At 32.3% G+C, this 14,655-nt stretch overlaps 1 protein-coding gene across 2 annotated transcripts; it reads left to right on the top strand.

The window, feature by feature from the left end:
- The first annotated feature begins 3 nt into the window (after positions 1-3).
- On the top strand, positions 4-14,130 carry nesd (SHC binding and spindle associated nessun dorma). 2 transcript variants are annotated; one of them, XM_080153132.1, is made up of 20 exons: positions 4-62; positions 1,014-1,098; positions 1,317-1,383; positions 2,031-2,077; positions 2,283-2,425; positions 2,723-2,828; positions 4,675-4,783; positions 5,551-5,590; positions 5,714-5,766; positions 5,891-6,015; positions 6,173-6,265; positions 9,233-9,332; positions 10,478-10,639; positions 10,780-10,833; positions 10,947-10,999; positions 12,408-12,533; positions 12,769-12,870; positions 13,039-13,107; positions 13,313-13,509; positions 13,630-14,130. In XM_080153132.1, exons 1-20 carry the CDS (start codon positions 40-42, stop codon positions 13,757-13,759), a joined length of 1,884 nt encoding a protein of 627 aa, XP_080009258.1. In that variant the 5' UTR covers positions 4-39; the 3' UTR covers positions 13,760-14,130. The 2 variants fall into 2 exon arrangements, with proteins under 2 accessions (XP_080009258.1, XP_080009259.1); XM_080153133.1 differs by lacking the exon at positions 13,039-13,107 and having other exon boundaries at positions 13,630-14,024.
- The last annotated feature ends 525 nt before the right edge of the window (positions 14,131-14,655 follow it).

Here is a 14,655-nt window from a genome sequence, read left to right as displayed (position 1 = left end):
TGTTTGTTCATTTCTTGTTTTTGTTTCAGATAATTAGAAATGGAAATGGATACTTCAAATAGGTTCTTTTTTATGCCTTTCGCATGTAGTTTTTAACTTTTCACTAATTGAATGTTTTTATATGCTTTTCTTTTTTGGTCCTTAACATCTCTAAAATAATGTTTCTAAAAATTTTCTGTCCTGTCTGGCCATCACACACTTATTTGACTTTCCAATTTCATTTTTATGTTAGAATATTAAATAACGTGACTAAAAAAGCAGGGGTGTATAATGTATATTCTACACAATATTCATTTCTCCCTTGCTGCAAAAAATATTAAATTTTTCATCTCCCTCCTCCCTAGCTAAAATCAAATCATTTATTATATTTGAAATTGTCTATAAAGTCAAAAGGCACAGTTTCCAAACCATGCCTTAATGTACCTTCATTATTAGAAATTTGATCTTAGATATATGCTCAAATTTGCGTAGAAATAATACCCAATGCTTATGGCTTGGAGAAATTTTTGAATTCATTTTCTCTAATGTTTGTTAGCAGTTAAGCTACTCTTTGACTCAATGTACGAGACATTTAAATTTTTCTGGGTAAATATAATTTTTCTAGTCTTCTATTAGAGATTTTTTTGTAAATATATTTAATTTTATGTGCATCCACTATATACAATATACATTGTTTTGTCCGTCTGTATTGTCAGCAATGCTACAAGAGTCATTTTTATTAGGGAAGTGTGATTTAATACGACCTCGACCACTTCTAATGGTATGCTAAGGGAGATTTGATTTCTGTGGAGATCGTATTCTAAAATTTCTCAGGAAAATTTCTTAAATGTGCATTACTTTGTCAGTCCATTTGTTTTATCTTTCATTTTGCTTAGTTACGCTTCGTCTCTTATGTTTAGATGTAGGCATTCTTGATTTTATATATTTTTAATATAAAGCTAGTACAGAATTACCAGAATTTATTTTATAAATATTTACATTTTGTCCAGTTCTAATAATTTGTTTGTATTTAGTACTGCCAGTTCTGAAATTGGTATAGAATTACCAGAAATGATATCTCAAACATTTACAAAAGAACAGTTTTTAAGAAAATTTAAGGTATGATCCATTTCAAAATTAGTAAGTTGTATCTGATAAAAACTGCAGTAATTGGCTTATTGTAAACTGGATTGGGATGCATATTATACATTAGCTGCCATAAACGCCAAATAAATTAAGGAAAGAAGCAACTAAGGAAATAAGGCCGCAAATCGCCCAAAGTTTCTAGGCACGAAAATACAAACTTAATACAAAATATGATTATTCTTTTTATTTAGTTAATATTGTCAGATAGCCTTGGTTCACAAGATATTGAGGATGCCTGGGTCGGTTATATTGAAACAGGTATAATCACTGCTACTCTAAAATATTTTCATTTTAAATATAAGTTGAAGTTTTTAGTAGTAAGTAAAACAAATTAATTCACGTAGCACAGTAATTCTATGTATACATCTTTATCTTTCCGCTATTCATATATTGAAAAATCATTGGTATATATATATATAGTACCCCGTCCCGTTTTAGAAAAATTTTGGCAAAAAATGCAAAACTTGCGATGGTACAAGCACTGCAAAGTTTTAAAATCTGCAAAAAGGCCTGTTTCAATTCAAAAATTCAATTCTAGTGTGTCAATATAAGCCTGAAATTTACCCAAAAAAATGGGAGCCGTCTAAATTATAACATATGAAGGACAAAGGTTTAGCAAGCAATATTCCAAAGTATAAATTGCCAAAATGCATACATAAATAATAGGGTTGGGCCGGATTGGACGGATACAGATATCCAGCTGATTTATAATGCCGGATAGCCGGTAGCTCCGTCACAATTCTGTGGACAGTCTGGGTTTACAAATATTGGATAAGATATAAGTAAAAATTTCTGAAAGTTCTGTAAGCCGAACTATAGAAGTTTAAAAACTTGTTACAGAAACAACCCAGTTACAAAGTAGAGGGAATTATCCAGCATAACTTTCAACATACTTTACCTTTTAGTTATAGAGCCCTGTGGATGGATGGCTGTCTGGATACCATCTAAAAAGGTTCAGATACGATTTATTTTTATCTTACGATTTAAAACTCCTCAAGTTTAAAACGGGTTTAAAAAGTGTCAAAATTTGCCTGTTGAATCAAAACTATTATTACACAAAAACATTATTCTTTCCTCAAATCTTTGTCTGTTGATCTTTCTTATGTAAAACTAACTGTAGAATTATTATATTAAAACTTCCTAATTTTGTGTTGTAGACAGCTGAACATTACGAGTATATGGAAGGTCGAGCCGGAGCTTGTGTGGTCGAAGTTCATAACGTGGAACCTCAAAACTTTCTCGCTGAAGTTGAACTCCTTAAAACTCCGAATAATATTAATATTGAAGAAAAAGTAATCAGGTACTAGACATTTACGACACTAAGATGCATTGATACAGTAAAGTTTCTCTGCAATTCTGTCGATCATAGTGCTGTTCTGTATTTGTCACAAACTTGTCAAGGGATATGAATTATTTATGTATTAAAAAAAACCTCTTTTTTAAGAATAAAAAAGTGTAATCATGAAGGAAAATTAGAAGTTTGATAATGAAATGGTCAATACTTAAATAATTTCTGTCTGATAGATAACTATGTAACTACTTACATAAACCTAATTTAGTTTTCATGAAAACTACTCTTATTTTAAACATATTTCAGGGTTGATATATCTGAGCTGTATCCTCTATCTAACCAAGCTAATAGTGACTATATGAATATAGAAGAAACAGCCGAAGCTTTGACCCTGTACAGATGTTTTTACAAAGTAAAGTAACAGTTTTATATACGTCACTATAAGGTGGTAGAGACGCTCGCTTACGGTTACCTGAGAAATAAAACATCACTAAAAGAAGTAAAGATTTGTCCCTATCTTAACTGTTATGTACCTTTCTTACATTATAGGAGATTAATATAAATGCTTTGAGTAGGAGGGGGTGGAAGTGTGTCAGGTCAGGTATTGGCACATCACCCCCCCCCCCCTAGATATACCACACTTTTCTGGGATCTTGCCAGATCAAGTATCAACTGTGGGGAATATCAAAGGATGACTCCATGCAAAATTTGAGCCTGATCCGGCAAAAACCGGCCGTGATTTTTATAAAAAAAAAACTGTTTTTCCGGTTTTTAGAGGGTATCTGTAATTCGATTCAGCTGGAGCAAAACCGGTTAAAGATACAAAAAAATTTACTTCACATGAAATTTAGCCAATGCAATTGCCTACAAAAATGTACTTCATTATCAACTTGATTGGACAACTCTTTCCCCTCCTAAATGTCCATTAAAACCTCAGAAACGGCAAAAATCGCCAAAAATCACGCCTTCGGCGGCGAATAACGGCTAAACGGTCAGCCGGAGGCGAATCAAACATAAGTAAAGAAATGTCCGCCTTAAAAAGTTGTTCAACATTAAAGAGAAGCTTGAAGTCTCTAAAACGACTCCTTCCCCTCCTTTAAGGGGAAAAACTGAAAAAACGTGATTTTCAAAAGTATGACCACTTCGTGGGTGTGGGGGGCACTGAACCCGTCACCCCAGGGTCACCAAATATAAAGTCTAGGCGGCCCACAATGCTGAATTTTCACCAAGTGAAAGTCTTGTGTCATTATCTCTTATGAGAAAAAAGTTATTAATTAATTAAAATTTCAAATTGTGATTTTTTTGATGGATTTCTTTGGTGAAATGACAGGCTGGTCAATTTTTAGGCCATTTTTTTGCGGTTTTCGGCCCGCCACGCCCAAATGGTTTGAGATAATCTCACGGGACCTTTTGCCCAACCTAAGTCTGGTTATTTGTGAGGTCTAAGAAAAAAATCCCGGATTGGATGAAGCACGACGTCGCTGCGCGCCGTCAAAAATCGCTGGTCGGCTCATTTTGCCCCCTCAAACCCTCACCTTGTGCCCTTTTTCTGTGTAAAGATTATTATTATAATCTTTTGTGTAAGTCTGATTTTTTTCCCTAGACCTCACAAATAACCAGACTTAGATTGGGCATAAGGTCTCGTGAGATTATCTCAAACCGTTTGGGCGTGACAGGCCAAAAACCGCAAAAAATGGCCTAAAAATTGACCGGCCTGTCATTTCATCAAAGAAATCCATCAAAAAATCACAATTTGAAATTTTAATTAATTAATAACTTTTTTTCTCATAAGAGATAATGACACAAGACTTTCACTTGGTGAAAATTCAGCATTGTGGGCCGCCTAGACTTTATATTTGGTGACCCTGTGGTGACGGGTTCAGTGCCCCCCACACCCACAAAGTGATCATACTTTTAAAAATCACGTATGATGATAGGATGATAAAGTATATTTTTGTAGGCAATTGCATTAGCTAAATTTCATGTAAAGTAAATTTTTTTGTTTCTTTAACCGGTTTTGCTCCAGCTGAATCGAATTACAGATATCCTCTAAAAACCGGTTTTTTTTATAAAAATCATATTTTGCATGGAGTCATCCTTTGATCCTTTGATATTCCCCACAGTTGATACTTGATCTGGCAAGATCCCAGAAAAGTGTGGTATATCTACCCCCCCCTACTCATATAGTTAACAAAATGATGATAACGGTTTTTTTTTATTTCACACATAAGCCCATATTGATAAAAAATAAATTTTAGCATATTTGGCGGCCCTGGGATGCAGTTGCAGATGAGGAGATATGTAACTGGGTTGAACTTAATCTGGCTTCAAGAGTCAACCTAATGATGGACCATACATCCAAAACAGGTAACATAGTATATTCATTTTTGGTAAAAGTTGCTACCTAAAAGTAACGATCGACACAAATTTAACATTAATATCATTGATATAGATCTTGGACAAAGTGGCTTCGGACAAAGTTTCTTCAGACAAAGTAGCCTCCTAAGGAAAGTATCCTCCACTGTTAATAATGGCCATTGCCGCAGAACTCGGCCCCCTGGCCTGCCTATCCGCGGGCGCTCGGCCCCCTAGCCTATAACCTAACCTAACCAAAAAATTGTAAAAACATTATTAAAGATTGTAAAAACATTATTAAAAATTGTAAAAATCTATCAACCACTTTTTGCAAAATCCACGAAATTCTAAACCATCTATGTATTATCAGTTGATGATATTTTTCTTAAATAAATGTTCTGAGGCTAACAGAAGGATAGGTTAGGTTATAGGCTAGGGGGCCGAGCGCCCACGGCTAGGCGGGCCATAGGGCCAAGCGCTGCGGCCATATTGGAGACTATCTTTCTTAGGAAGCTACTTTTCTTCAGTAATGTCCTGAGGCTACTTTGTCCTGAAGCTACTTTGTCCGAAGCTACTTTGTCTGAAGCTACTTTGTCCAAGATCCATTGATATAATATTAGTAATTTTATGAATATAAAAAAAAACTAGTTACTTCTCCCCTATCTTTATTGGGAAGCTATGGGATGTCAGGAAACTCGCCTAAAACCACCCTAAAAACGCACTACTTTATACTATATTTACAATTTACAATTCAGTAATTACCAAAATGATATTTGTAGGAAGCTATGTGATTGCAAAGAGGTTACAGCAGCTAGCCAGGTAAAACAGTAAAATAACATAAAAAATAGCACATTTTAAAAATGACATTGGTTACGTGTGGTATTAATATATATCAATTTTATACACATAATAATATTTTGTGTTGATGAATGTTTTTTTTAGTGAAGCACAAAGAACAAAAGATGAAATATCTGAACTTGAAGAAACTGCTGTCGGTAAATTTTTTTTATAAATATGTAAAAGTAACAATGGAAATCAAATCCTTTATATCATCGCGTTAAGAGTAATAATCATAACATTTATTTTTGGCCTCTAATGCAATATGTATTGCTAATTAAGATCTCGAGGATGAAGAAATGGAGGAAGTACATGCGCAGCTCCAACAACTAGCTATGCGGGCACATGAAATCACACACGAAGCTAAGCTGTTAGATGACCCTATCTATGGAAAACTTAACTATTCAGTAAGTTTATTATTTAATTCTGTGTAACTGATAATTATAGATCATGGAGGGATCAAAGTTTAGTTACTGAATTTGAATATCACTATTCAGTTATCAAAATCAAACACCATGGATGGTACTATGTAACTTTTTCTATTAAAGTACTATTTTATTTTAGGCCTTAAAAGCAGAAAGAGCTCGACAAAGAAAGGAAGACAGAGTAAATGATACGACTGGAATCATCCTGGTGTGGAATAATGGACCTGTAAAGGTATTCACTTGTAACTCAGCTTATCGTATTTTAATTTAACTTACATATCTTAAGGCATGTATTTTGTAATTTTAAATACAATCAACCTTTATACCTAATTACAAGAGACCTTGAAATCTGGTTTTCTATTTCGACAATATTTAATTCCTATTAAGGAGGGGGGGGGGGGGAAGTTTGTACACTTATAGGAAATGAAATTCAGTATCAAATTTTGGGAGGGGCGTGTGGGCTTGTTTTTATAGTTATCGACCTAATTCTTTTTGTAAAATCTCTTATATGACTTGATGTACACGGAAAACTTTGAAAATTGAATTTCGGGACTTTCCTTTTAGGGGCTAGTGGAGCAAAAGGCCCCCAAAAACACTAAAAATACCTATTAGTTCTGAGCTTATTTTTAGAGATATCAACCTGATTTTTTTAATGAAAACTTTTTAAAAATAACTGAACTTAGTAACCATTACACATTTCATTTTGGGACTTTCCTTCTAGGGGCTCGTGGAGCAAGAAACCCCCCTAAAACTAAGAACAGGAGTTCTGAGCATATTTTTGAAGATATCAACCTGATTTTTTAAAAAGAAATCTTTTTTAAATAACTGAACTAAGTAACCATTACACATTTCAATTTGGGACTTTCCTTCTAGGGGCTTGTGGAGCAAAAGACCTTCAAAACTAAGAATTGGAGTTCTGATTTTATTTTTAAAGATATCAACCTAATTTTGTTATATAAAACTTTTTAAAAATAACTGATCTAAGTGACCATAACTCATTTCATTTTGGAACTTTCCTTTTAGGGGCTTTTGGAGCAAGAGACCCCACAAAACACTAAAAATATGAGTTCATTTTTAAAGATATCAACCTGATTATTTTCAAAGAAAACTTTTTTAACATAATTGAACTAAGTAACCATTACACATTGTATTTTGGGGCTTTACTTTTAGGGGCTTGGGGAGCAAAAGACCCCCAAAACTAAAAATATTAGTTCTGAGCTTAATTTTAAAGATATCAACTAGATTTTTTAAAGAAAACTTTATCAAAATAACTAGAAGGAAAGTCCAAAATGAAATGTTTAATGGTTACTTAGTTCAGTTATTTTAAAAAAAGTTTTCTTAAAAAAATCAGGTTGATATCTTTAAAATAAGCTCAGAACTCGTATTTTTAGTTTTGGGGGGTCTCTTGCTCCACAAGGCCCTAGAAGGAAAGTCCCAAAATTTAATGTGTAATGGTTACTAAGTTCAGTTATTTTTAAAAAGTTTTTTATTAAAAAAATCAGGTTGATATCTCTAAAAATAAGCTCGAAACTCATATTTTTAATGTTTTGGGGGGTCTTTTGCTCCACTAGCCACTAGAAGGAAAGTATCTAAAGGTATTCACTTGTAACTCAGCTTATCGTATTTTAATTTAACTTACATATCTTAAGGCATGTATTTTGTAATTTTAAATACAATCAACCTTTATACCTAATTACAAGAGACCTTGAAATCTGGTTTTCTATTTCGACAATATTTAATTCCTATTAAGGAGGGGGGGGGGGGGGGAAGTTTGTACACTTATAGGAAATGAAATTCAGTATCAAATTTTGGGAGGGGCGTGTGGGCTTGTTTTTATAGTTATCGACCTAATTCTTTTTGTAAAATCTCTTATATGACTTGATGTACACGGAAAACTTTGAAAATTGAATTTCGGGACTTTCCTTTTAGGGGCTAGTGGAGCAAAAGGCCCCCAAAAACACTAAAAATACCTATTAGTTCTGAGCTTATTTTTAGAGATATCAACCTGATTTTTTTAATGAAAACTTTTTAAAAATAACTGAACTTAGTAACCATTACACATTTCATTTTGGGACTTTCCTTCTAGGGGCTCGTGGAGCAAGAAACCCCCCTAAAACTAAGAACAGGAGTTCTGAGCATATTTTTGAAGATATCAACCTGATTTTTTAAAAAGAAATCTTTTTTAAATAACTGAACTAAGTAACCATTACACATTTCAATTTGGGACTTTCCTTCTAGGGGCTTGTGGAGCAAAAGACCTTCAAAACTAAGAATTGGAGTTCTGATTTTATTTTTAAAGATATCAACCTAATTTTGTTATATAAAACTTTTTAAAAATAACTGATCTAAGTGACCATAACTCATTTCATTTTGGAACTTTCCTTTTAGGGGCTTTTGGAGCAAGAGACCCCACAAAACACTAAAAATATGAGTTCATTTTTAAAGATATCAACCTGATTATTTTCAAAGAAAACTTTTTTAACATAATTGAACTAAGTAACCATTACACATTGTATTTTGGGGCTTTACTTTTAGGGGCTTGGGGAGCAAAAGACCCCCAAAACTAAAAATATTAGTTCTGAGCTTAATTTTAAAGATATCAACTAGATTTTTTAAAGAAAACTTTATCAAAATAACTAGAAGGAAAGTCCAAAATGAAATGTTTAATGGTTACTTAGTTCAGTTATTTTAAAAAAAGTTTTCTTAAAAAAATCAGGTTGATATCTTTAAAATAAGCTCAGAACTCGTATTTTTAGTTTTGGGGGGTCTCTTGCTCCACAAGGCCCTAGAAGGAAAGTCCCAAAATTTAATGTGTAATGGTTACTAAGTTCAGTTATTTTTAAAAAGTTTTTTATTAAAAAAATCAGGTTGATATCTCTAAAAATAAGCTCGAAACTCATATTTTTAATGTTTTGGGGGGTCTTTTGCTCCACTAGCCACTAGAAGGAAAGTATCTAAATTTAATTTTCAAAGTTTTCCGTGTACATTCAGTCATATAAGAGATTTTGCAAAAAGAATTAGGTTGATAACTATAAAATCAAGCCCCACAAGTCCCTCCCAAAATTTAATACTGAAATTCATTTCCTATAAGTGTACAAACTCCCCCCCCCCCCCTTAATTCCTTAATATATTTAAAAAGCTCTTTGTTATTATTCAAGATATTTGAATCTTAAATTTGATATTACAACTTTGATTTTAGGAACTTTGCTCAATAATGAACAAACTATCAAATACTTACGAAGATGCATCTTTACATGTAGTTCAAACATTAGAACATGCACTAGACATAGCTCTACCAGGTAATACATATTTTATATACTAAGCTAAAACGGGTAAATAGGTCGTCTCAATACTTTTTGTCGTTGACAAATGCCTAGGTAATTAACTTCGATCTGATTTTTGTTAAAGTAAAGAAATCCAGCTCTAAAAAGGATAAGAATAATGAAAACATACCTAATAAGTTTTTATCCACTAAAGGGCGTTATCCTCTTAGAAATTTTTTTATCAATTTTGAAAATTTGAGTACTTCCCCCCCCCCCCCCCCCCAAACAGATGTCTGGATAGAACGCCGCCGGAGGAAAAGTTTTGGACAAGGCAAAAAGGCAAGCTTAAATTTAATTCAATAACGTGTCCGTGCTCTGGGGAAGCCTCGCTTCCCCACAGCAAAACTTGATGTCGGGGTACTCTAATTTTTTAAATTTCAAAAACTATTTTAGGTTAGGTTAGGTTATAGGCTAGGGAGCCGAGCGCTGCGGTCACGGATGTTCGTTGTCTGGGGTACTTTAATTTTCTAAATTTTAAAAAACTATTTTAGGTTAGGTTAGGTTAGGTTAGGTTATAGGTTAGGGAGCCGAGCGCACAGCGGCCACAAATGTTCGTTGTCAGGGGTACTTCAATTTTCTAAATTTCAAAAAACTATTTTAGGTTAGGTTAGGTTATAGGCTAGGGATCCGAGCGCTGCGGCCACATATGTTCGTTGAATATTCACGGCGAATATTTTGGTAAACTTCCTGACTAAAGAGTGTTAGTTAACTGTAATGACATAACTGTGCAATTTATATTTATATTAGGTATGTGTCCCATTTAAGTGCGTGAGAGCGAGCACTTGCTCTCCAATTCTAACTTATGAGGGTGCCAGAATAAGAGTGGCTGTTATTGGTTGGATTTTATTAGCGAATACCAGAGCAGAATGTTCGACAGGAAGGAAGGGAGGGGTGGGAGGGAGGGTATATAAACGCGTAGTGACAGTTTGTAACGTTAGTCTACCTCTGGCTTGTAGTGCGGAACTGAGTTTCTAAACTGGTTGCCATGGTAGACTAAGTAGGCAAGGCTCATGTCTCGCTCTCTATATACCCTCCCTCCCTCCCACCCCTCCCTTCCTTCCTTCCTGTCCAACCTAATAATAGTTTACTTAAATTATTATTTTGTTGAAATGAAATATCAGGTGATACTGTCGTCCTTGGACAATCAGGAGCCCATCAAATGTCAAGTGTACAAGAACTTGGGAAGGGAGGGGGAGTTATTATGGGGCTAGAAGAAGAACATAACGAGAAAAGGCCAATAATTCAACCTGCTGAAGTTACACAACAACTTATTTCAGTTTCAGGTTGGTACATTTACCATTCCTAATGATGAAAATGCTTCAGTACAATTTCAGTAAACAAAATGAATTTATAATTTTTCTTTTTTTGTGAACCTTTTCTTAATTTCTGCCATAAGAGAGTTCTAAAAAGATTCAAATTCCAGGAAACCTCGTGATAAAAAATGTTGTAATTAATCTTGCAAGTTTGGCTGAAAAAGGTAAGATTATTTTATTCAATTGTTTTCTTTTAAAATTAATTTTAAACATATAACTTATTGTCGAAGAGTATAAGTTAGTTGTTTATTGCAATAGTATATTTATTAATTTTAAGGTATTGTTGTAAGAGAAAGAGGTTTTACAGCTGTAAAAAATACAACCATCAAGGTAAAAACTTAATTTTTACCTATAACATGTCGAAATAGACCTTTAGTAATGTACCAAAAAAATCTGTCAATATTAATACATACATAATGTGTTTTTTTATGAGAACTTTTTTGAAAGCAATTTTATTCCACTTATTGTTATCAGAATTTAATGATTAATGGCTTATTTTCTTTGTTTTTTATAACCATTTATAGAACATCAAAAAAATATTTCAGTTTTTATTAAAAAAGTAGAGTAAAATAAAAAATTCAAAACCTAGGTGTCAACATCTAAAAATGGTTTTAGCGCAATTTTCTCATGCTCAAATCTTCTACCCTTTGCAAGAATGGCTGCAAAACGCTTCAAAGTAGATACAGAGTTAAAAATTGATACAGATACTTTTGGGGACAAGTACTAGAACATATTAAAGTTTGAAGGCCATATCTCAACCAGGGAGGAAGTACTGGCCCCCTAAAGTGGACTACTGAAAATCCAATTTTTTTTCTTGCAAAGGGTAGAAGACTTGAGCTTAAGAAAAATGCGCTAAAACCTTTTTTAGATGTTGACACCTAAGTTTTGAATTTTTTATTTTACTGTACTTTTTAAATAAAAACTGAAATATTTTTTATACCTATTTATGTTCTAAAAATGGTTATAAAAAACGAAGAAAATAAGCCGTTATAAGTGGGATAAAATTGCTTTCAAAAAAGTTCTCATAAAAAAAAACACACTGTATAATACACAATTCTAAAATTTCCATCTCCTATTAGCTACTGGTTTTGTATAAAGAAACTTAGCATCACAGGCAGAGTTTCATAGTGACGCTAATCTTAATAGATCACGTGTTGCATGTTAAAAAATGTGAAGTTTGTTCGTTAAACACTTTACTTAAGTCAAGAAAACAACATTTTAAATAGATGATAATCAACGGGATTATTCAGCTGCTGTTAGATAGACGATATAAGTAAAACGCGACTAGATAGTATAGCAAGCATTTAATGTATCTTACTCAGGGATAAGGGATGGGAAACATAGCAAAATATTATTTCAGGCCTATATCATTACTAGGCCTTAAAAAAAACAGTTAACAGGTGCAGTCGTTATTTTTGAAAATTACCAACTATGATAATATAGCTGATCAAGTGCAAAGAAAATAAAGCATAGAATAGAATTAAGGTAGAAGATTCCACGTAGCTAGCCTAAAATAAAATGAAAACTTTTAATAGAACCAATATGTCAATGTCTTTTATTTCAATTACGTTATTATCTCATCTAAAAAATCTTATTCTTTACTGTACTAATTTGAATTTTGCAGACAGATTTTTGTTGGGTTGGCCTGAAACATATTTTAGGGTGTGTTGCTTGCATTTAAATATTTGTGTCTTGTACTTCAATAGATTTTTCATACATTAATATAATCTTATTTTAGAATGGCGTAGTAGGTATTGAAATGGAGTCATGGTCCAAAGCAAATTTGCAGGATACAACTATCATTAATTGTGACTGTGCAGTCCTTTCTCATCCAAACTCATCTATTGATGGAAAAGGAGTTGAGGTAATATTTATTATACATTACAGTGCATAGGTAAGTCTTTTACGATTTTCTTAGTCGTCGGGATCGATTCTTACTAAATTTTTGACCTTACATACCCTGTAGTAAAATTTACTTTTTCTTTAATGAACCTTTTATAGCAGCTACGCTATATTTATCTTCTTATGTAATAACACTGAAAGGATCACTACAGTTAGTACCTTAATTAATAAAAGACATCATAGAACTACTTCTTTAGATGAAAGACTGTGAAGCAGAACACAAAGTTTACAATGATGAAGATGATGGTGATTCTGTATTTCAAATTAAATCAGCCCCTGCTCAAATTTTTAAAGACAAGGTAAAAGAAGTTTGGAGATTTTTAGTTATTCTTTGATTTATTTGCATATTCAAATCCAAATTAATAAGAATTATGCAATATTATGCTACATTTCAATTATAAGAATCAAGATTAAATTGTTTTTATATATGAATTAGTTAAGTACTTACAGTTATTAATTCTGCATAGATAATGAGAGAAGACTTCAAAAAGTTGTCCCGGCTGCATAGAATTTCCTCTTCAACTCCAAAATCCGAGGTTAATGAGGATAATTCAGATATTAAATCTTTTAATTCTAGTAGACCAATCTGAACCCCCCTTCCATCATAAACAAACTTATTTTCATTCTGAAAGAATATACCTATATCATTTGATCGAGCTCTAGAAGTTTCCTTTTCTGTACCCTTTTCGACTCAAAAATATCTAGTTAATGTGAAAAATTATCTTTATTTCATTAATTTAGGCAGGACCATTAAACACAGCGCAAGCCAACTTGAGTCAAGATAGTCAGACAAGCTGTGACAGCTACAACACGACAGCTGATATTAAGTTTAGATCTCCCGCTAGATCTACAGAAATTCAAAATGGCGATGCGTGTACTTTTGACAGTGACAGCTGTTTAACATCTGCTGAAAGTGAGTTTACTGCTTTTCTACCCAGGTATAAATATTGTTAGGTATCTAATAGATTCATTATTTTTTAATAAACTAAAAAAACATTTATTTCTTTTCTACTCAATGTAATGGACCTTTACAGTAATAAAACAATTATTTTTTACAGACCCAGTATTGGTGACAGTTGTATGACATCTGAAATAAGCTGTATAACAGCTAATAGCTGCGCAACTGTCAGTGATAGTTGTAATTCTGGCAGTAAAGCAAGTACTATTATGGAATATTTGAATATTTGAATTAGAAAATAGTTAGAAATTAATTTTGGGAAATACAACAAATTACGCTTTCTTAAACTTATGAATAAATTACCCACTATTTTTTTTAGTTTAATCAACCTTAGTTTATTTTAAGTAAAGTTTTTATTATTACAATTGCAATATTTTTTTTAACGATAATTAATATTTTCTTAACATCTGTAATGGATTTATTATATGTGTGAAAGTATAAAAAATATCTCATTAACGAAGGAGGGGACAATGAATTGTAAATTATATCTCTAAAGCTATGCATTTTTTCTTATAGTTATTTGTAATATTTGATTTCTACTTTACATACTACTTCAACTAACGTCTCCATTAGATTTCACTTTAATACTTGAATTTATTTTATCGTTCAAACAAAATGTGATTTGAAATATAAATGTTTTACGGCATTTATGTTAATATTTATTTACCTAAAATTGTATCCAATACGCTTACTAATGTTATTGTACTAAATGACTTTGATATTACATTTTATATTATACAAGTGCTTTTAATAGTTTAATACAATACACGATTAACAATGTAAAGATGTTTTTTTTTGATGAAGTACTTTTTCTATTTCAATTCTATCTGTCGGACCCTATTGGGTTTGAAACAAAATAAGATTTTCTATTATGATATATCTTTTAATTCCTGATAAATGAGAAAAAATCTTTCCCATGAAAAAAAAATACTAATGGATTTCTTTTTGTAATAAAGTAAAGAAATAAAGCAAAGTAAATTAATGATTAAACTAATGAATCTATTACATAAGATTTACTCTGAAGAAAGAAAGTAATTAGTGGAGAGTAGAACAAAAGATTCATCTAGAGATGGGTTCTTTAGTCATTCTCTCAATTTGTTACATTAAAGTAACAGACTTGTGATAT

Source organism: Acartia tonsa, chromosome 3, assembly GCF_053477335.1.
Source record: "Acartia tonsa isolate MP-2025a chromosome 3, ASM5347733v1, whole genome shotgun sequence".
In the NCBI taxonomy this organism is placed as follows: domain Eukaryota; kingdom Metazoa; phylum Arthropoda; class Copepoda; order Calanoida; family Acartiidae; genus Acartia; species Acartia tonsa.
This window is presented reverse-complemented; position numbering and strand designations above follow the sequence as displayed.